Raw genomic sequence first — 23,362 nt, 5'->3', positions numbered from 1 at the left:
AGCACTGTTGTTCGACGCCAGGCTGCCACCACTCTGTAGTGGTGAGTGGCTGCAACAAAAGCTCAGAATAACATCCCTGGCTTTCCGCTCGTCTTTTCTCTCTGCGTCGTTAGCTGGCTGCTCTGGACGCCCAAAGCCCGTAGGAGGAGAGTTGCTCCCTCCAACATACTGATCGCTGCAGTAGGCTGTGCTGGTCACCGCAGACCGACCAACCCAACGGCTCTCTGCCTGCCGGGTATCCCTGCCATCAACAAGTTAGGGGCAGGACGACTAGGGGATGGAGAGGACCCCCCCCCCACCTCTCAGCCAAGAGGGGCACTATTTGATACTCAATTAACCAATTGAGCTGACATCATTGCAGTGTGGAAGGAGGAGGAATACGGGGAAACAGTGTGTAGAGCCAGGGAGCTTTGGCAGCAAATCAACTAAAAACGAAGATACCAACAAACAAAAACCAGCCCTTTGGATAATGTGTGATGAAAAAACGGCAGAGGGGAAGATCACAACTAGGACCCGACAACATAATCAACCAGGGACATGGGATTTGTGATTTTGTTTCAATTGGGAGGGCTCAAGAGCAACGCCGCCACTTCATTACTTCAGCAAGAGAAGAGCCCGGTTCCTTTTGTGACTCAAAAGGGCTTTTCTTTTCTCCCTTTGTGTTCGTTCTGGCCGCTTCGGGAGTCCGCTGTGGAAAAGGACAGTTGAATGCAGCCTCCGACGTGCACAAAAGAATGGGTAAGTTATTCTCTTTTATCCAGAGAGTGTGGACATGAATAGGAAACAGAGTGAAAAAGGCGGGACTAAGGGATAACAGGGTTGTTCTATATACTTTCAATGACATCCTCCTCTTCTTTGCCTTTTCATCTTGGGGGGGGGGAAGTCAAGTCATGATTTGTTATAAAATTATACGACCAACTGACATGTTGTATAACAGTGCGCGGAGGGGGGGGGGGGGGGGGGGGAGATTATCTCCATGCCAATTCTTAAAGAATGCTGAGCGTAAACTAAAAGTATACATGAAATGATTCTAGAAGCAGAGAGAATTAACAACCTGCAGATATTCTTCTGTCTGATCATAAACAAATGACCTGGATGGAGGGCGAGTAGACCTCTAACATCTCTGCTTCATGTATAAATACATGAGCATGTAACAGAGACAAACTGTTGTGTGTTTCTGAGAGGATTGTTTCCTTAACCTCCCTCCCTCCCGTCCTTCCTTCCTTCCATCCTTGCTCGTCGTCAAAGTAAACTCAGAACGCTCATAGCAGTGATGATATGTGATCGATAATATGTGAAATTCTGGAATACTGAGGGGGTAGGGGAGGGGTCGTAGGCAGAGCAAGAGGGAGAGAGGGGAGTATCATTTTTCTTTTTTTTAAACTTTAGATTAGCAATAAGTGCTCTGCAGAGATCAGCATTTCCTCCTATTGGTTGATTTTCTTATCTTTAAACTCCCCAGGTTTCCATTCAAGGTGGCCATTGGTGGGACCTGCACCAACGGCATTGTGCCTGTGTGTGTTCAGCATGCTGCTGTGCCTGCCGTCTCCTGCGTCATGCACAACCTGCCCCCAGAAATGCCGTTGTGAAGACCAGCAGTTCTACTGCGACACCCAAGGACTGGAGGCGCCCCCGGACGGCGTTGACAGGGGGGGCCCTGGGGTTATCGCTCCGCCACAACAGCATCGCTGAACTGAGCCCGGACCAGTTCTATGGCTTCTCCCAGCTCACCTGGCTCCACCTGGACCACAACCAGATCACCACGGTGCAGGAGGACGCATTCCAGGGGCTCTACAAACTCAAAGACCTCAACCTGAGCTCCAACCGGATCACAACGCTGCCAAACACAACCTTCATCCACCTCATCAACCTACAGATCCTGGACCTGTCCTTCAACCTGATGACTGCGCTGGAGCCTGAGCTGTTCCATGGCCTCCGCAAGCTGCAGATCCTACACCTGCGCTCCAACTCGCTGCGCACCACCCCCGTCCGGGCCTTCTGGGACTGCCGCAGCCTGGAGTACCTCGGTCTGTCAAACAACCGGCTGCGAAGCCTGGCCCGGAATGGCTTCGCTGGCCTCATTAAACTCAGAGAACTCCACTTGGAACACAACCAGCTGACTAAGATCAACCTGGCTCATTTCCCCCGCCTGGTGGCTCTGCAGTTCCTTTATCTGCAGTGGAACAAGATCTCCAACCTGACCTGCAACATGGAGTGGACCTGGACCACGCTGGAGAAGATGGACCTAACGGGGAACGAGATCCGGGTGCTGACCCCGGACGTGTTTGAGACGCTGCCCAACCTGAAGATCCTCCTATTGGATAACAACAAGCTAGGCAGCCTGGACCCTCTGGTCTTGGATATGTGGCGGTCTCTAGGTACCGTGGGGCTGTCCAGCAACCTTTGGGAATGTACCAAAGGGATCTGCTCCCTGGCCACTTGGCTTAGCACCTTTAAGGGGAGGTGGGAACACTCCATCCTGTGTCACACCCCCGAGTACGCCCAGGGCGAGGAGATACTGGATGCCGTTTATGGATTCCAGCTTTGCCCAAATTTTACGGCTCCGCCACCGGTCGTCTTGACCACAAACACATTGTCGATGGCCACGGACACGTCGACAGGCACAACGGAGGAGGTCACCAGCTCGCTGTTTGGAATAATGCAGCAGACACCCACGCAGGACTTCTACGTGGATTTTGGGCGCTTTACGACCATAATGACAATGACCGCCACGCCGCGCACCGCCCTGGCAACTGCCTTGGCAACCTCCGCCACGACAGTGGAGGGCGGAGAGCTGGGAGTCACGGAGGACTTCTCAGAGACGGACAACACAGTCCTAACCCAGAGGGTGATCATTGGAACTATGGTCCTTCTGTTTACATTCTTCCTCATCATTTTCGTTGTGTTCATCTCACGGAAGTGCTGCCCTCCTACCATGCGCAGGATACGCCAGTGCTCGGCCATGCAGAACCGCCGCCAGATGAGGACCCAGCAGCGGCAGCAAATGGCGGACCTGGCCACGCAGGTACCCTATAACGAGTACGAGCCCAGCCACGAGGAGGGAGCGCTGGTTATCATCAACGGCTACGGGCAGTGCAAGTGTCAACAGCTGCCTTACAAAGAGTGTGAAGTGTAAACTATGTGTTCCTCCTGCAGCAGCAGCAGCAGCATATGGGCTGTTTACCATTCTAAATACAGGGTTTTATTTTTTTTTGCCTCTTCCCCCCCCAGTTTACAAAAAAAAAGCATAACTTCTACTCGCTAGCTTTGAGAAATCACTGAGATTAGTGTATTGAGTGGGAGAGTTGATGACTGGTGGAAATGAACAGTGACGAGACTGATGAGGATGTAGTAGATATAGTCACCATTTATTTTTATATGAATGTTCATATCAAGCTGTGGGCAATCAGTCTAAAAAAAGGAAAATGGTAGTGATTTATCACCACATTGTTATTAGTCACTTTCCGCAGCACGGAGAAAACATATATATATATTTTTTTTTGCCAAAACATCTGTAGACTGATCCTCTTACTAAGAGACGGCACAGATACAAATAGATGGGTCTATATCATGATATCATTATCAAGACACAGATACAAATAGATGGTGGTCTATATCATGATATCATTATCAAGACACAGATACAAATAGATGGTGGTCTATATACATGATATCATTATCAAGACACAGATACAAATAGATGGTCTATATCATGATATCATTATCAAGACACAGATACAAATAGATGGTGGTCTATATCATGATATCATTATCAAGACACAGATACAAATAGATGGTGGTCTATATCATGATATCATTATCAAGACACAGATACAAATAGATGGTGGTCTATATCATGATATCATTATCAAGACACAGATACAAATAGATGGTGGTCTATATCATGATATCATTATCAAGACACAGATACAAATAGATGGTGGTCTATATCATGATATCATTATCAAGACACAGATACAAATAGATGGTGGTCTATATCATGATATCATTATCAAGACACAGATACAAATAGATGGTGGTCTATATCATGATATCATTATATCATTATCAAGACACAGATACAAATAGATGGTGGTCTATATCATGATATCATTATCAAGGGGAATCGGTGGCAGAAAGGACCGTGGATTATAATGACAGGTTTTAAAGATGCACGGTAGCCACAGTATGTTACTATCACAATCACGTGTTGGTACAGAAGTGATTAAAATGGGGTTTTTAAATTAAAAGCTTTTTTTTCACATTTGTTAAGTTTTTTTTTTGTAAATTACTATGAATATTGAATAAATGTTTTATTTATGTCACAATCTGAATTAAATCTCCAACAGAAAATCTAATCTGATAAACATTACTTGGCTTATATTTATATTTCAAAAATGTGCATTTCCTCTCTCTCTCTCTCTGTCTCTCTCTCTGGAACCAAACAGGACCTTTCTATTCTGGTCAGTGAACACCTTCTAGCCTTCTTGTTTCGGGATTTCATTTGACTCAATAAAAGGCCATTGCCTCCCATTAGAAGCTAAAAGCTTAGCACTGTCCGGTGAAAAGGTTAATGTCCAATTTGCCTGCAAGTACCTGCTTAGTCAAACCGTCTACAAGCCCGAGATAGTGGAGATGTATCAGACAATTTACATGTAACACATTGACCATCAGCGGTCACACGACAGTATTAAAAAAAAGAGATCAGTATGAAGGCCCGCGGACAGTATCGATAGAACCTTCTGGTCTACGGCAATATTACACCCCCACACACACAGAATACGTTTCTGGAGAGGTAGTAGCAGAGCTCGTACAGAGACCGTAATAGTGAACAATGGACAAAAAATATGTTCTGCTCTGCACAAAAGACATTTGTCTCAGGGAGGAGACCCCGTGGCGTTACTCCCAGCTAGCTAGCCTTACGCCGCAGCTTCACAGACTCTAATCAGCTCGGACAGCGTCAACATTGAACCAATTAAGGAAAGGCAAAAAAAATAAAATTATATTCTGTCGCCCACACCAGAGATCCAGCAGAGATTTAGATGGCCACGGCTGCCAGTCAGACGGCCATTCAAACAGTTGGTAAAAAACATCCTTCCCTCAACACAGCCAGCAAGGACATTTAACTCCATATCACGAATCCTGCTCTTGTGAAAGATTGTCAAGCCAGGCTGACATTTTCCTTCTTTGGAAAGAAAGGATGAGAGGGAGGAAAAACAGGCAGAAAGAAGAGGAGGAAAAACAGGCAGAAAGAAGGAGGAAAAACAGGCAGAAAGGGGAGGAAAAACAGGCAGAAAGAAGAGGAAAAAACAGGCAGAAAGAAGAGGAGGAAAAACAGGCAGAAAGAAGGAGAGAAAAACAGGCAGAAAGGGGAGGAAAAACAGGCAGAAAGAAGAGGAGGAAAAACAGGCAGAAAGAAGGAGAGGAAAAACAGGCAGAAAGAAGGGGAGGAAAAACAGGCAGAAAGAAGGAGAGGAAAAACAGGCAGAAAGGGGAGGAAAAACAGGCAGAAAGGGGAGGAAAAACAGGCAGAAAGGGGAGGAAAAACAGGCAGAAAGGGGAGGAAAAACAGGCAGAAAGGGGAGGAAAAACAGGCAGAAAGAAGGGGAGGAAAAACAGGCAGAAAGAAGGGGAGGAAAAACAGGCAGAAAGAAGAGGGGGGGGGGTTGACTAGATAATTACCCCACACGGCTTTATGTTAAACTGTAGAGAATCTCCCATGAGAGCGAATGTAGCTCCTGTGATAAGCAAACAGAGGGGAGAGGAGGGCGGCTGAGGCTGGGGCTCAGGCAGAGGAGGCTGAGAGGCAGGTTTAGGACACATTGGTATGCAGCACAGAGAGGATGTGCATTAGCATCAGACTAAAGCAGCCGCCACTGCAGCTCCTCTCCCTCCCCCTCCATCTGTAGGTCTTTTTGTGCTCCTTTTACAAGGTAGGGGGCAGGGAGAGAGAGGGCACAAGGAAGGAGAGAGAAGGAAGAGAGTTGAGGGGAGGAGGGATATTTGGGGGTTTATGCCTTGGCTTATCTAAGGGAATCCTTCTGAGCGGTTAATGATATTCTATGGGGCTAAGATCTACAGGACAGGTCATTATATTCTATGGGGCTGAGATCTACAAGACAGATCATGTAATTCTATGGGGCTAAGATCTACAGGACAGGTCATTATATTCTATGGGGCTGAGATCTACAAGACAGATCATGTAATTCTATGGGGCTAAGATCTACAGGACAGGTCATGTTATTCTATGGGGCTAAGATCTACAGGACAGGTCATGTTATTCTATGGGGCTAAGATCTACAGGACAGATCATGTAATTCTATGGGGTTAAGAGCTACAGATCAGGTTCTTCTATGGGGCTAAGATCAACAGGACAGGTCATGATATTCTATGGGGTTAAGACCTGCAGGACAGGTCATGTAATTCTATGGTGTTATCCAGTACACGGTGCACCAGTTTAGACCAGTGTCATAAGGGTTGTGGTTAAAAGTAGTGCACTATATAGGAGATAGTGTCATTTGGGACAAACGGTGACATCACCTTGGGACAGGGACAACAGGGAGATGTAAACATCACCTTGGGACAGGGACAACAGGGAGATGTAAACATCACCTTGGGACAGGGACAACAGGGAGATGTAAACATCACCTTGGGACAGGGACAACAGGGAGATGTAAACATCACCTTGGGACAGGGACAACAGGGAGATGTAAACATCACCTTGGGACAGGGACAACAGGGAGATGTAAACATCACCTTGGGACAGGGACAACAGAGAGATGTAAACATCACCTTGGGACAGGGACAACAGAGAGATGTAAACATCACCTTGGGACAGGGACAACAGGGAGATGTAAACATCACCTTGGGACAGGGACAACAGGGAGAGGTAAACATCACCTTTGGACAACAGGGAGAGGTAAACATCACCTTTGGACAACATGGGAAGAGGAGAGGTAAACATCACCTTGGCAATGTGGCATCAAAACCAATTACTGCTCCACTCCTACAAAAACTCAAATCAACCCAAAATATATATTTTTAATCAAAGAAAATGAAAGCAAGAGAGGGGGAGTGAGCCAAAGTTAAATATGACAGTTTAGGAATTGCCACAGGCTCAGAGTTCTGGTCAACTCCTATTAGAAGACAGGAGCATTTTGAAGTTGTCCTTCTACAAAGACTGGAACTGTTTCAGAATAGATTGAGAGATTCATGATTTAAGTGACTGGGGAGGTGAGGAAGGATGGTTCCTAGAGGGCGCTATGGAGTGTCAACTGTTGAAACAGGCCGGGGCCACGGCTAACGGGGCCACGGCTAACGGGGCCACGGCTAACGGGGCCACGGCTAACGGGGCCACGGCTAACGGGGCCACGGCTAACGGGGCCACGGCTAACGGGGCAAAGCTAACCCAATGTTTTTTCATAAGTAGTGGAATATGAAGTAAAGTGTACCATTTGGGATGCAGTCCTATACACTGTCAACATTGACGTGGTCTCACTAGGAGTCCGAAACACGCTGACAACATCCAGGAAAGAGAGCGGGAGAAAATAGGCTTAAGTTCTTATTGGATGAATTAAAATCAGTGCTACACAAGACAAATCAATGGCGGGGAGAGGAGAGTCGTACCATATACCCTTAATAGTTCACTATTTTGGACAATGTTGACTTCTTTAGGGAACAGGATGTCATTTGGGACGCATTCAGAGCCGGGCAGGAACTAGATCTTACCAGCCGAGCCGGGCAGGAACTAGATCTTACCAGCCGAGCCGGGCAGGAACTAGATCTTACCAGCCGAGCCGGGCAGGAACTAGATCTTACCAGCCGAGCCGGGCAGGAACTAGATCTTACCAGCCGAGCAGGGCAGGAACTAGATCTTACCAGCCGAGCCGGGCAGGAACTAGATCTTACCAGCCGAGCCGGGCAGGAACTAGATCTTACCAGCCGAGCCGGGCCGGAACTAGATCTTACCAGCAGAAAAGAGACGGCCAGGAACTAGATTTTACCAGCCGAGCCGAGCCGGAACTAGATTTTACCAGCCGAGCCGAGCCGGAACTAGATCTTACCAGCCGAGCCGAGCCGGAACTAGATCTTACCAGCCGAGCCGGGCAGGAACTAGATCTTACCAGCCGAGCCGGGCCGGAACTAGATCTTACCAGCCGAGCCGGGCCGGAACTAGATCTTACCAGCAGAAAAGAGCCGGCCAGGAACTAGATTTTACCAGCCGAGCCGAGCCGGAACTAGATCTTACCAGCAGAGCCGAGCAAGAACTAGATCTTACCAGCAGAGCCGAGCAAGAACCTAGATCTTACCAGCAGAGCCGAGCAAGAACCTAGATCTTACCAGCAGAGCCGAGCAAGAACCTAGATCTTACCAGCAGAGCCGAGCAAGAACCTAGATCTTACCAGCAGAAAAGAGCCGGCCAGGAACTAGATCTTACCAGCAGAAAAGAGCCGGCCAGGAACTAGAACTTACCAGCAGAAAAGAGCCGGCCAGGAACTAGATCTTACCAGCAGAAAAGAGCCGGCCAGGAACTAGATCTTACCAGCAGAGAAGAGCCGGCCAGGAACTAGATCTTACCAGCAGAGAAGAGCCGGACAGGAACTAGATCTTACCAGCAGAGAAGAGCCGGGCAGGAACTAGATCTTACCAGCCGAGCCGGGCAAGGAACTAGATCTTACCAGCCGAGCCGGGCAAGGAACTAGATCTTACCAGCAGGGCCGGGCAGGAACTAGATCTTACCAGCAGGGCCGGGCAGGAACTAGATCTTACCAGCAGGGCCGGGCAGGAACTAGATCTTACCAGCAGGGCCGGGCAGGAACTAGATCTTACCAGCAGGGCCGGGCAGGAACTAGATCTTACCAGCAGGGCCAGGCAGGAACTAGATCTTACCAGCAGGGCCAGGCAGGAACTAGATCTTACCAGCAGAGCCAGGCAGGAACTAGATCTTACCAGCAGAGCCAGGCAGGAACTAGATCTTACCAGCCGAGCCAGGCAGGAACTAGATCTTACCAGCCGAGTCGGGCAGGGCCTAGATCTTACCAGCAGAGCCAGGCAGGAACTAGATCTTACCAGCAGGGCCGGGCAGGAACTAGATCTTACCAGCAGGGCCGGGCAGGAACTAGATCTTACCAGCAGGGCCGGGCAGGAACTAGATCTTACCAGCAGGGCCGGGCAGGAACTAGATCTTACCAGCAGGGCCAGGCAGGAACTAGATCTTACCAGCAGGGCCAGGCAGGAACTAGATCTTACCAGCAGGGCCGGGCAGGAACTAGATCTTATCAGCAGGGCCGGGCAGGAACTAGATCTTACCAGCAGGGCCGGGCAGGAACTAGATCTTACCAGCAGGGCCGGGCAGGAACTAGATCTTACCAGCAGGGCCAGGCAGGAACTAGATCTTACCAGCAGGGCCAGGCAGGAACTAGATCTTACCAGCAGAGCCAGGCAGGAACTAGATCTTACCAGCAGAGCCAGGCAGGAACTAGATCTTACCAGCCGAGCCAGGCAGGAACTAGATCTTACCAGCCGAGTCGGGCAGGGCCTAGATCTTACCAGCAGAGCCAGGCAGGAACTAGATCTTACCAGCCGAGCTGGGCAGGAAGTAGATCTTACCAGCAGAGCCGAGCCAAGCAGGAGGCAACAGTTGTTCAAAACATCCATCCACATTGCAGCGGACTGTTTCAGTCAGTCACACAACTCAAACAGTTGTTGAAGTCCTCAAATTGTTGTTCCATCGTAGTTTTTCCAAACAAAGCCATGTCATGTATTCCCATTTTGATGTCTCAAAAAAACTCATTTAGATTATTTTTTTCATCAAGGGTAAGAAATGTGTCGTTCTCCATTCAAAAACTTCTTGCATGTTCCAAGAAACCAGTCCCAGCTGACTTCAGTCATGCCATCCAGATAAAAACAGAAGCCTTATTTCTAAATTACGGCCCAAGAATGGATAAGAGGCACAGGAGAGAGTGAATAGTACTATATATTTTTTTTTTGGGGGGGGGGTGTTTGCAAACAATTGACATCTCGCGGTTAAAGATAACAGCTGGTTTTAAAAATGATTGAAATTTACACAATTTGTAGAAATATGCCTCCATTTTCAAATTCTGGCTCTGTCAAGTTAGTTTTTTGGGGGGGTTGTTATCTTGCCATACTCTGAAGCCCTACCCCCACTCCACCTACCCCCTCCCTGATAACCTCTGTGCCAAATGAATGCTTTTCTCTTCCCTTCCCCTTCTGTATTGTAAAATGTACAATTTAATATCTGTAAAGTGGGTAAGACGTGGCAAAACTGAAAAAAAAATGTTTTTCTTAAAACATATATTTTTAAATAAAAATGGTTACAATTAAATTGTTGTTTGGTGTGATTTCCCGGCACCCATGATAACTGGTTTTAATTAAGTGGCGCTTATTATAATAATAATAATAATAAATGCCATTTAGCAGACGCTTTTATCCAAAGCGACTTACAGTCATGTGTGCATACATTCTACGTATGGGTGGTCCCGGGGATCGAACCCACTACCCTGGCGTTACAAGCGCCATGCTCTACCAACTGAGCTACAGAAGGACCACTGACCATTATGCCATTGTCCCTTTTCAAACAGTCCGTCTTGGTGATTCTTAAACCATCCGTACAGTTTCCAACCCCAACCAAGAGTTGGCATGGTGATCGAGTCCAACAGAATCCTCCAATCATATCACAGCATGGTGATCGAGTCCAACAGAATCCTCCAATCATATCACAGCATGGTGATCTAGTCCAACAGAACCCTCCAATCATATCACAGCATGGTGATCGAGTCCAACAGAATCCTCCAATCATATCACAGCATGGTGATCTAGTCCAACAGAATCCTCCAATCATATCACAGCATGGTGATCTAGTCCAACAGAATCCTCCAATCATATCACAGCATGGTGATCTAGTCCAACAGAATCCTCCAATCATATCACAGCATGGTGATCTAGTCCAACAGAATCCTCCAATCTTTATTTCCTTTGTTTGGTTTGATTAAATAAATGAACGACACAAATGACTTAAAATGGTCACATTTAAAAACGTAAAATGGCAGTAAGTGTCTAACTGGCTACACTTCATCACGCTCTCCTCCCTACCTACTGCAGCAAACAAAAAAGGTACCACAGCACAGTGTTGATTGCTGAAGCTGCACCATCATTTTTTGTAATTTAATTTCTAACTAATTTCTGACTGAAAAGTTCTAACCGAATTTCCTAATTTGTTTAGGAAAAACATTATTCACTCAACCCTTGCATGTAAACGTCACATGCATGTTGTCTGACCTATAGCCCATCATAATCACAACAACAACAACAAAAATAGGTTCTAACAAACTCCCAACACAGTAATAACAAAATGGATGCGGAGAACGTGAAAAAAAATAAAAAAAATAAATAAAACTCTAAACAGGCAAATATTTACTGGTTAAATCAGGGTGGGTTCAAGGCTGATGTGTGGAAGACATTTGACTTTCATTGTGGAAGCTACTAGAGATCCAGATAAAAGGGAGGTGGCCGATGTGAACAAGACATTTAAACAGGTCAACATTCACAAAGCCGCAGGGCCAGATGGATTACCAGGACGTGTACTCAAAGCATGCACGGACCAACTGGCAAGTGTCTTCACTGACATTTTCAACCTCTCCCTGACTGAGTCTGTAATAACTACATGTTTAAAGCAGACCACCATAGTGCCTGTGCCCAAGAAAGCAAAGGTAAACGGCCTAAATTATTACGGCCCCGTAGCACTCACATCTGTAGCCATGAAGTGCTTTGAAAGGTTGGTCATGGCTCACATCAACAGCATCCTCCCGGACACTCTAGACTCACTCCAATTCGCATACCGCCTCAACAGATCCACAGATGACAATCTCAATCACACTCCACACTGCCCTTTCCCACCTGGACAAAAGGAACACTTATGTGAGAATGCTGTTCATTGACTACAACTCGGCGTTCTAACACCATAGTGCCCACGAAACTCATGACTAAGCTAAGGACCCTGGGACTAAACACCTCCCTCTGAAACTGGATCCTGGACTTCCTGACGGGCCGCCCCCAGGTGGTAAGGGTAGGCAACAACACATCTGCCATGCTGATCCTCAACACTGGAGCCCCTCAGGGGTGTGTACTTAGTCCCCTCCTTAACTCCCTTTTCACCCACAACTGCGTGGCCAAAAATAACACCAACACCATCCTTAAGTTTGCTGACGACACAACATTGGTAGACCTGATCACTGACAACAATGAGAGCTGGCAGTGTGGTGCCAGGACATCAACCTCTCCCTCAATGTGAGCAAGACAAAGGAGTTGATCGTAGACTACAAGAAAAGGAGGGTTGAACAGGCCCCGATTAACATCGACGGGGCTGTAGTGGAGCGGGTAGAGTGTTAAGTTCCTTGGTGTCCACATCACCAACGAACTACCATGGTCCAAACACATAAAGACATTCATGAAGAGGGCACGACAAAACCTTTTTTCCCCTCAGGAGACTGAAAAGAGTTGGCATGGGTCCTCAGATCCTCAAAAAGTTCTACAGCTGCACCTCCGAGAGCATCCTGACTGGTATGGCAACTGCTTGGCATCTGACCATAAGTTGCTACAGAGGGTAGTGTGTACGGCCCAGTACATCACTGGGGCCAAGCCTCCTGCCATCCAGGACCTATATAATTAGGCGGTGTCAGAGGAAGCCCATAAAATTGCCTGAGACTCCAGTCACCCAAGTTCAATTTTTCTTCGCTACGACACGGCAAGCAGTACTGGAGCGCCAAGTCTAGGACCAAAAGGCTCCTTTACAGCTTCTACCCCCCAAGACATACAATTACAATAACAATTAATCCAAATGGCCACCCAGACCATTTACAATGACATCAAATAGACGGGACATGATGATCATAACAACAATGAGGTCAAGAAAAATGAGGGTATAGGAGTGAGAGCTGTGTGCATACTAATTGTGACAAAGAGGTGCTGTTGGATTAGAATATCATTGTTGCGCCTGTTTGGAACAGTGTAAACACTAAATAAATTATAATGTAACAGCAGTCTGTTCTAACGAAAACAACATGTAAAGCCTTTATTACAGCAAAGATTAACAAACAGCCGAATCTGTGAAAGTGCTTTATCCGACATAATGCCGTTAAGTGAGGCTTGGTGCTCACTATTAAACAAACATGCAACAGATTGAGGATTGAGGTGTTATTTCTGTAGATGTATATGGAGGGCTCATAAAAGCTAGGCACATTCAACAGTTAGGTTATTGATTATAGATCTAAATGAAGTTGGGGTTTGAGCTCTCCTCAATTTTCTTTAGCCAGTTAGGCTAAGCCTGTTTCCTCATCTCTGCTGCCTCCACCTCGTTTTATCAGTCTCAATGTGCTGGTTAACTTTGTTATAATGCACATAGCAACATACAGAAAAGGCACGCCGGGTCTCCCGGGTGGCGCAGTGGTTAAGGGCGCTGTACTGCAGCGCCAGCTGTGCCATCAGAGACTCTGGGTTCGCGCCCAGGATCTGTCGTAACCGGCCGCGACCGGGAGGTCCATGGGGCGAGGCACAATTGGCCTAGCGTCGTCCAGGTTAGGGAGGGTTTGGCCGGTAGGGATATCGTTGTCTCGTCGCGCACCAGCGACTCCTGCGGCGGGCCGTGCGCAGTGCACGCTAACCAAGGTTGGCAGGTGTACAGTGTTTCCTCCGACACATTGGTGCGGCTGGCTTCCGGGTTGGATGCGCGCTGTGTTAAGAAGCAGTGCGGCTGGTTGGGTTGTGTATCGGAGGACGCATGACTTTCAACCTTTGTCTCTACCGAGCCCGTACGGGAGTTGAAGCGATGAGACAAGATAGTAGCTACTAAACAAATTGGATACCACGAAATTGGGGAGAAAAAGGGGGTAAAATTAAAATAAATAAATACAATTTTAAAAGGGCACACTGAAGATTACGTTTCAGAACAGTGGACAGCGACCGTATCTAACGCAGGAGAAAGTGCATGTTGTAAAAAAAATGTAGTAGTGTTGCAACCTTATCTTTTACATAATACAACCATTTACTATTTCAGTATGACACGCCTTAAGAGTACCGTGACATTCCCATGGCTACCTGACTGAGACAGGTACGAATGAGCCGATTGGCTTGTGCACCAAAAAGTCAAACTTGCAACTGCTCCACGAAAGACAATCTCGGTCGAAAAACAGCCTATCGACCCAACAATCGACCAGTTAACTAAATGGGATTTTCTTTTTCTTCTAAAAGTAAAGAGGCTTGATATCATTTTAACCAACATGGCATTTTCATACCGTTCTAAAAAATCAAATAAAAAATAAAAAAAGTAGTGGACTAGATTGAATTGCCATTTGGGAAGATGACTCTCATCAAATGGACGGGACATTAAGTTCCGACAACCATGATATACAACACAATGATTGGTTTAAATAATTACTTCCAACCAATGACAAACACAGAAGGGGTTGGATAGGAGTAAGTACTTCAGAGTTTGACTGGAGGTTTTGAGTTTCTTAATTTTTGCTGGCCATTTTTTCCTCCTGCTTGTTACTGTGATAGAGGGTCTTTCAGACAGTCAGCTCTGTGCACAGCGTCCCCGTTCTGTTATGATCCAGGGGTCTGGACAGTCAGCTCTGTGCACAGCGTACCTGTTCTGTTATGATCCAGGGGTCTGGACAGTCAGCTCTGTGCACAGCGTACCTGTTCTGTTATGATCCAGGGGTCTGGACAGTCAGCTCTGTGCACAGCGTACCTGTTCTGTTATGATCCAGGGGTCTGGACAGTCAGCTCTGTGCACAGCGTACCTGTTCTGTTATGATCCAGGGGTCTGGACAGTCAGCTCTGTGCACAGCGTGATCCAGGGGTCCTGTTCTGTTATGATCCAGGGGTCTGGACAGTCAGCTCTGTGCACAGTTCTGTTATGATCCTGTTCTGTTATGATCCAGGGGTCTGGACAGTCAGCTCTGTGCACAGCGTACCTGTTCTGTTATGATCCAGGGGTCTGGACAGTCAGCTCTGTGCACAACGTCCCTGTTCTGTTATGATCCAGGGGTCTGGAACATGCTACTAAGTGCACTGGCTGTTGTGTAGCTGTTATCGTTGGTGAATGCAGGAGTGAGACAGCATGACACAGCCAAACACTGCTGTAAAGATGGTAACTAAAGTTGTGTCCCAAATGCCACCCTATTCTCAATCCCTTTAAAATGCATTAATTTACCAGGGCCATAGTTCTCCGGTCTAAAGCAGGGCCCTATATAGGGAACCGGTCTCATTAGGGACAACATTAACCTACAAAACAAGGTAAAATCAGACTTAGCTAGCTAACCTACAAAACAGGGTAAAGTCAGACTTAGCTAGCTACCACTGTAGGCATGTGCAGTGAACACACAACAGCAACCAAGGTGACCAATCTCCATGGCAAATGAACCACATATACCCTTCATGCCAGACAGGGATAAAAGTAACTGAGTAGTGTAATGCCGTTTCTTCAGCTGGAGGATGGAGTCAGGCAGGGGAGAGAGTCATCCTGCCGGAAGGAACATGACACTCCTCCCACAGTAGTGAGTCATGAGCACTCCTGGACAGTTGAAAACCAACAGTACATTGTGTGTGTGTGTGTGTGTGTGTGTGTGTGTATATTGCACCTGTATACCCAGTACTGAGTAGTAGAAAGACTAGAGCGAGAGAAAGTGGATAAATGATTGGTAGGTTGTAGCAGTTGCTGTGGTCAGCAACGGTCTAAAGTATCAGAGGTACTGAGTTGGTAGAGTCAGGAGGAGGAGTTGGTAGAGTCAGGAGGAGGAGGTGCCTATGGGCCTTTTCTCTGGGGAGGAGGAGTTGGTAGAGTCAGGAGGAGGAGTTGGTAGAGTCAGGAGGAGGAGTTGGTAGAGTCAGGAGGAGTTGGTAGAGTCAGGAGGAGTTGGTAGAGTCAGGAGGAGGAGGTGCCTATGGGCCTTTTCTCTGGGGAGGAGGAAAGGACTGGGGTTGGATATGACAATGATTTATGGTTGAAGTGGTGTTTTTCAGACCAACTGTGACTCAAGCCCCCCCCCCCCGACTCCCTCCACCTCCACCAAGAACATCTCAGCAGCCACTAGTAGCTGGGGGAGCTAGAAAGCGCAGGGAGGACGGCTGTTTCACTCTGCACTGCTGGACTTAAGCTAGTCAGTCACTCCTCTTCAGACATCACCCACCCAAGCTATTAAGTAAAAAATAAAAATTAAGAAAAAGGTCACATTTTAATTTGGTGTTGGCCCCATCTGTCAGGGGTTGTCCCATTTGGACAAGATGGAAACAGGGGAGATATAGAAAGCCTCTGGCTGGAGATGGATTTAACTAGAAGAGGCTTCTGAGAGGATTATTCAGCTCAGAGAGAGAGGGGTGAGGACATATCTTTATCTGTAAACCTTTTTCCCCATTTCTGGGTTGTCAGCGAGCATCTTTCCAATTAACAGTAAGGGTGAGGTGTCAGTCACTAGAGAGGACTGTTGAAGAAAAAGCACTCTCAGGATTGGCGGAGAGTGGGCTCATCTAAGATGTTCCCATATCAGAAAAGAAAAACCTTTTATGCTTACTCACTTCCCACTAACTGCCGAATGTTAATTTGCTTCCTTTGTTCACAGTTAAGAGGAAGATGAAAGTTACTTCTAGTCTGTTGTTTTTAAGTCCGATAGAGAGGGCAGAAAGGCGGGCAGACGGGCGAGGGGACAGGGTGAAGGACACCGATTCTTCCCCACTTCTCCCTGTATGGTATCTGCTATTAAAAAGGCGGCAGTAGGAGCAGCTGAATCGTTTGTTTCATTAGCCCAGCACCAGTGTAGTCCTCTTCCTCATTCTGGCTGATCAAAGCGCTCTACAAAAAGGAAGTGACGGCTGGAACAGCTACACAGCTCTGTGGCAGGAGGAGGTTGGGAGGCAGGAAGGAGATATCGGTTTTCCATAATCATGTTTTATTGAACTGAAGCTAAACACACCCAAAAAAGGTCTTGTCCACAGGAACCCATCAGAAAAAGAAAAAAAGGGATATCCTGTACACTGTCAGACCTTTTTAGGAGCGTAGGAGCGTCTTCACAACACACTGGATGTGGTCCATGCTTATCAACCCGGTTGGAAACTCCAAATAACAGACCGTTTACTGAGAATAAATATAAAACATTTTTTTAGAGCATTCAATTGGCATGCTAACCGCAGGACCTAAAGTATGTGATCAGAAGCATGTTTGGGATGCTCTGGATCAACGTGTACGACACCGTGTTCCAGTTCCCGCCAATATCCAGCAACTTCGCAGACATTGAAGAGGTCTGGGACAACATTACACAGCCTGATCAACTTCAAGTGAAGGAGATGTTTCGCGCTGCATGAGGCAAATGGTCACACCAGATACTGACCGGTTTTCTGGTCTACGACCCTACCTTTTATTTATTTTTAAAGGTATCTGTGCCCAACATATTAATATCTGTAGGTCATGTGAAATCCATAGATTAGGGACTAATTTATTTATTTCAAACTGACTGAAATATTTGCATGTTGCGGTTCTATTCATGTCTAGCGTAGCTCCAGTACAGACCATCAGTCAGGTGTGAGGTAGAGAAGTCATGCTGTAGTCTAGCGTAGCTCCAGTACAGACTGTCCATTAGGTGTGAGGTAGAGAAGTCATGCTGTTGTCTAGCGTAGCTTCAGTACAGACTGTCCATTAGGTGTGAGGTAGAGAAGTCATGCTGTTGTCTAGCGTAGCTCCAGTACAGACCATCAGTTAGGTGTGAGGTAGAGAAGTCATGCTGTAGTCTAGCGTAGCTCCAGTACAGACTGTCCATTAGGTGTGAGGTAGAGAAGTCATGCTGTTGTCTAGCGTAGCTCCAGTACAGACTGTCCATTAGGTGTGAGGTAGAGAAGTCATGCTGTAGTCTAGCGTAGCTCCAGTACAGACTGTCCATTAGGTGTGAGGTAGAGAAGTCATGCTGTTGTCTAGCGTAGCTCCAGTACAGACCATCAGTTAGGTGTGAGGTAGAGAAGTCATGCTGTAGTCTAGCGTAGCTCCAGTACAGACTGTCCATTAGGTGTGAGGTAGAGAAGTCATGCTGTTGTCTAGCGTAGCTCCAGTACAGACTGTCCATTAGGTGTGAGGTAGAGAAGTCATGCTGTAGTCTAGCATAGCTCCAGTACAGACTGTCCATTAGGTGTGAGGTAGAGAAGTCATGCTGTTGTCTAGCGTAGCTTCAGTACAGACTGTCCATTAGGTGTGAGGTAGAGAAGTCATGCTGTTGTCTAGCGTAGCTCCAGTACAGACCATCAGTTAGGTGTGAGGTAGAGAAGTCATGCTGTAGTCTAGCGTAGCTCCAGTACAGACTGTCCATTAGGTGTGAGGTAGAGAAGTCATGCTGTAGTCTAGCGTAGCTCCAGTACAGACTGTCCATTAGGTGTGAGGTAGAGAAGTCATGCTGGTGGTCTTTGTAAAACATAAACACAGCTCCTATTAAGGACGCTTGCCAATTCTCCTGAAGGACGAGTGTCTCCAAACAAGAGCGTCGCTGGTAGAGAAAGCACAGTAGTTGTCCATCATCCATTTACCGACCACCCTCAGAGTGTGAGAGGAGAGAGAGGGGTCTGGAGAGGAGGGAGTGCCAGGTCTGGCAGGGGGAGCATCTATCTTTCACACAGTGATCCGTCATAAGATGTCAAGTCCGTACCGGTGGCGGCTGCATCCCAGTTAATAAACAATTGGCAATATTTGTCTCTATTTGGCCAAGACTGGGGGAATGGAGCAGACAGCAGGCTCATCAGGCCAGGGGGAAGGCCACTAGTGAACAGGCTGGAGGAGACTACTGAGGAGGAGGAGGAGGTGGTAGAGTCAGGAGGAGGAGGAGGAGGTGGTAGAGTCAGGAGGAGGAGGAGGTGGTGGTAGAGTCAGGAGGAGGAGGTGGTGGTAGAGTCAGGAGGAGGAGGAGGTGGTAGAGTCAGGAGGAGGAGGAGGTGGTAGAGTCAGGAGGAGGAGGAGGTGGTAGAGTCAGGAGGAGGAGGAGGTGGTAGAGTCAGGAGGAGGAGGAGGTGGTAGAGTCAGGAGGAGGAGGAGGTGGTAGAGTCAGGAGGAGGAGGAGGTGGTAGAGTGAGGAGGAGGAGGTGGTAGAGTGAGGAGGAGGAGGAGGTGGTAGAGTGAGGAGGAGGAGGTAGAGTGAGGAGGAGGAGACTGGTGGTAGAGTGAGGAGGAGGAGGAGGAGGTGGTAGAGTCAGGAGGAGGAGGAGGAGGTGGTAGTGAGAGAGGAGGAGGTGGTAGAGTGAGGAGGGAGGAGGTAGAGTGAGGAGGAGGAGGAGGTGGTAGAGTCAGGAGGAGGAGGAGGAGGTGGTAGAGTAGAGGAGGAGGAGGAGGAGGAGGTGGTAGAGTCAGGAGGAGGAGGTGGTAGAGTCAGGAGGAGGAGGTGGTAGAGTCAGGAGGAGGAGGTGGTAGAGTCAGGAGGAGGAGGTGGTAGAGTCAGGAGGAGGAGGTGGTAGAGTCAGGAGGAGGAGGTGGTAGAGTCAGGAGGAGGAGGTCAGGAGGAGGAGGGTGGTAGAGTCAGGAGGAGGAGGTGGTAGAGTCAGGAGGAGGAGGGAGGTGGTAGAGTCAGGAGGAGGAGGAGGAGGTGGTAGAGTCAGGAGGAGGAGGAGGAGGTGGTAGAGTCAGGAGGAGGAGGTGGTAGAGTCAGGAGGAGGAGGAGGAGGTGGTAGAGTCAGGAGGAGGAGGAGGAGGTGGTAGAGTCAGGAGGAGGAGGAGGTGGTAGGTAGAGTCAGGAGGAGGAGGAGGTGGTAGAGTCAGGAGGAGGAGGTGTTAGAGTCAGGAGGAGGAGGTGGAGGTGGTAGAGTCAGGAGGAGGAGGAGGTGGTAGAGTCAGGAGGAGGAGGAGGAGGTGGTAGAGTCAGGAGGAGGAGGAGGTGGTAGAGTCAGGAGGAGGAGGAGGAGGTGGTAGAGTCAGGAGGAGGAGGTGGTAGAGTCAGGAGGAGGAGGTGAGTAGAGTCAGGAGGAGGAGGAGGAGGTGGTAGAGTCAGGAGGAGGAGGTGGTAGAGTCAGGAGGAGGAGGTGGTCAGGAGGAGGTGGTGGTAGAGTCAGGAGGAGGAGGTGGTAGAGTCAGGAGGAGGAGGTGGTAGAGTCAGGAGGAGGAGGTGGTAGAGTCAGGAGGAGGTGGTGGTAGAGTCAGGAGGAGGTGGTGAGTCAGGAGGAGGTGGTGGTAGAGTCAGGAGGGTGGTAGAGTCAGGAGGAGGTGGTAGAGTCAGGAGGAGGAGGTAGAGTCAGGAGGAGGGAGGTGGTGGTAGAGTCAGGAGGAGGAGGTGGTAGGTCAGGAGGAGGAGGAGGTGGTGGTAGGAGGAGGAGGAGGTAGAGTCAGGGAGGAGGTGGTAGAGTCAGGAGGAGGTGGTGGTAGAGTCAGGGAGGTGGTAGAGTCAGGAGGAGGAGGTGGTAGAGTCAGGAGGAGGAGGTGGTAGAGTCAGGAGGAGGAGGTGGTAGAGTCAGGAGGAGGTGGTAGAGTCAGGAGGAGGAGGTGGTAGAGTCAGGAGGAGGAGGTGGTAGAGTCAGGAGGAGGAGGTGGTAGAGTCAGGAGGAGGAGGTGGTAGAGTCAGGAGGAGGAGGTGGTAGAGTCAGGAGGAGGAGGTGGTAGAGTCAGGAGGAGGAGGTGGTAGAGTCAGGAGGAGGAGGTGGTAGAGTCAGGAGGAGGTGGTAGGTAGTCAGGAGGAGGAGGTGGTAGAGTCAGGAGGAGGAGGTGGTGGTAGAGTCAGGAGGAGGAGGAGGTGGTAGAGTCAGGAGGAGGAGGAGGTAGAGTCAGGAGGAGGAGGAGGTGGTAGAGTCAGGAGGAGGAGGTGGTAGAGTCAGGAGGAGGAGGAGGTGGTAGAGTCAGGAGGAGGAGGTGGTAGAGTCAGGAGGAGGAAGAGGTGTTAGAGTCAGGAGGAGGAAGAGGTGTTAGAGTCAGGAGGAGGAGGAGGTGTTAGAGTCAGGAGGAGGTGTTAGAGTCAGGAGGAGGAGGAGGTGGTAGAGTCAGGAGGAGGAGGAGGTGGTAGAGTCAGGAGGAGGAAGAGGTGGTAGAGTCAGGAGGTGGAGGTGGTAGAGTCAGGAGGTGGAGGTGGTAGAGTCAGGAGGAGGAGGTGGTAGAGTCAGGAGGAGGAGGTGGTAGAGTCAGGAGGAGGAGGTGGTAGAGTCAGGAGGAGGAGGTGGTAGAGTCAGGAGGAGGAGGAGGTAGAGTCAGGAGGAGGAGGTGGTAGAGTCAGGAGGACTCTTCCTGCATGTCTGATCCATAACAAGTCTGTATGATCACGAGGTTCTAGAGATCTGTGAATCTACATCAGCCTGCTGTTCACCTGAATTACACTGGGAGAAAACACTGGGAGAAACCCACCTGCATATAGCCCTACACCTGAAATACACTGGGAGAAACCCACCTGCATATAGCCCTACACCTGAATTACACTGGGAGAAACTCACCTGAAATACACTGGGAGAAACTCACCTGCATATAGCCCTACACCTGAAATACACTGTTGACAATCATATTACTATGCATGGCCAAGTGGAAAATTACACCATTTGTGTTGACATTTCTGCCCTGTTTCCTTCCAGTTAATTTTACCAGAAAAAAAAAAATTCCTCCCCCCTCGGCCCTACGGCCTCCTCCCCCTCGGCCCTACGGCCTCCTCCCCCTCGGCCCTACGGCCTCCTCCCCCTCGGCCCTACGGCCTCCTCCCCCTCGGCCCTACGGCCTCCTCCCCCTCGGCCCTACGGCCTCTTAAGTGTTTGTCATTTCCTGAAGGAAGTCAACACTAAGAGAAGAACCCTGCTATACAGTGCACTCAAAGTATTCAGTATGTGGAAAAAGCACAAAAAGGAGTCTGAATTACAACTTCATTGTTGGTGAGAGAAGAAACCAAGTAGAGGTGGAAAGGAGGGAGAGAAAAAAAGAAGAAAATTGGGAATGGCTTTAAGCAGGACTCAAAGATCAGGACCCTGAAAAGACACTGAACACAACAGACTGATATAGCAGGGCGTCGCTGCAATCCTCCATTATGCTATTATAACGAAAAGGAATAAGCCCTTTCATTCAAGCAGATCAAAATGTCCCCCTGTGCCTCTACAAACTTTTCATTAAATGCTGCTGTCGTGGAGTCCTGAGTGGGTGCTATATTAGCTACATTAATATGACAGGATGTATCAGGCCCGACACAGCTGTAGGTAGGCGGTGTGGTGGGGCTGAAGCTGTGTACGCTCTAGTAGAGTAATGGTGTAGACTAATGTGGCGTGGGTGTTCGGTCTAGATCTCGAGGGGGAAAAAAAAAAATCCACAGACACATTTAAGTGGTACATAGTAAACCTGTGTGGTTGTGGAGATCGTGAACTGTAGCTAATGGGCTACAGCTACTACCCTCTTGGAAAGGGAAAAAAAACAAAAAAACAGCAGACCAAGAATTAACGCTTCCATTTTTTTTAAGTCGGCATCAACAATACCAGGGTCTTGGATAAAGGCTACACAGAATCATGGATGGATGTAGGAACGAACAAGGAACAGACCATTACACGTCAATACGCAATCTACAAAACAATCCTATAGAGTCAACAACAGTAGATGTCCCAATAAAACACAGCAGGGAAATAGGTAAAATATATATATATATTTAAACAGCAGAAACCCTTCCCCATGAGCTAACAACCACACTGGTGTCCGAGGTTCATGACTGTGATGACATTTGAAGCAGAGAAACATCAACAGGGCTGAGGAAAGCTGTTAAAACCACAGAGGCAGATCGAACAGCGGGGTTAGAATGAACCAGAGGACGGGGCTCTAGAATGAACCAGAGGACGGGGCTCTAGAATGAACCAGAGGACGGGGCTCTAGAATGAACCAGAGGACGGGGCTCTAGAATGAACCAGAGGACGGGGCTCTAGAATGAACAAGAGGACGGGGCTCTAGAATGAACAAGAGGACGGGGCTCTAGAATGAACAAGAGGACGGGGCTCTAGAATGAACCAGAGGACGGGGCTCTAGAATGAACCAGAGGACGGGGCTCTAGAATGAACCAGAGGACGGGGCTCTAGAATGAACCAGAGGACGGGGCTCTAGAATGAACCAGAGGACGGGGCTCTAGAATGAACCAGAGGACGGGGCTCTAGAATGAACCAGAGGACGGGGCTCTAGAATGAACAAGATGACGGGGCTCTAGAATGAACCAGATGACGGGGCTCTAGAATGAACCAGATCTCTCACCAGCCTCGCTGGTGGGTGGTCAGGTCTCCACAACTTCAGCATTTGCAAATGCTCCAGAACCATCTCTTCTAGTCTTCACCGAGACCCTCCAGAACCATCTCCTCTAGTCTTCACCGAGACCCTCCAGAACCATCT

At 48.4% G+C, this 23,362-nt stretch overlaps 2 protein-coding genes across 6 annotated transcripts in view; one reads left to right on the top strand and one right to left on the bottom strand.

The window, feature by feature from the left end:
• The window catches only part of LOC124010999 (catenin alpha-1), a 233,760-nt gene that overhangs the window by 101,082 nt on the left and 109,316 nt on the right, over positions 1-23,362 (bottom strand). The window lies entirely within an intron of this gene.
• On the top strand, positions 17-5,299 carry LOC124011001 (leucine-rich repeat transmembrane neuronal protein 2-like). Its single transcript, XM_046323889.1, is given in 3 exon segments — positions 17-738; positions 1,463-1,647; positions 1,649-5,299. Coding segments are annotated over 3 exon segments (1,935 nt in total). The 5' UTR covers positions 17-476; the 3' UTR covers positions 3,137-5,299.

The sequence above is a fragment of the Oncorhynchus gorbuscha genome, linkage group LG23, assembly GCF_021184085.1.
Source record: "Oncorhynchus gorbuscha isolate QuinsamMale2020 ecotype Even-year linkage group LG23, OgorEven_v1.0, whole genome shotgun sequence".
NCBI classification, from domain to species: Eukaryota; Metazoa; Chordata; class Actinopteri; order Salmoniformes; family Salmonidae; genus Oncorhynchus; species Oncorhynchus gorbuscha.
The sequence above is the reverse complement of the archived record's forward strand: the minus strand, read 5'-3'. Positions and strand labels throughout refer to the sequence as shown.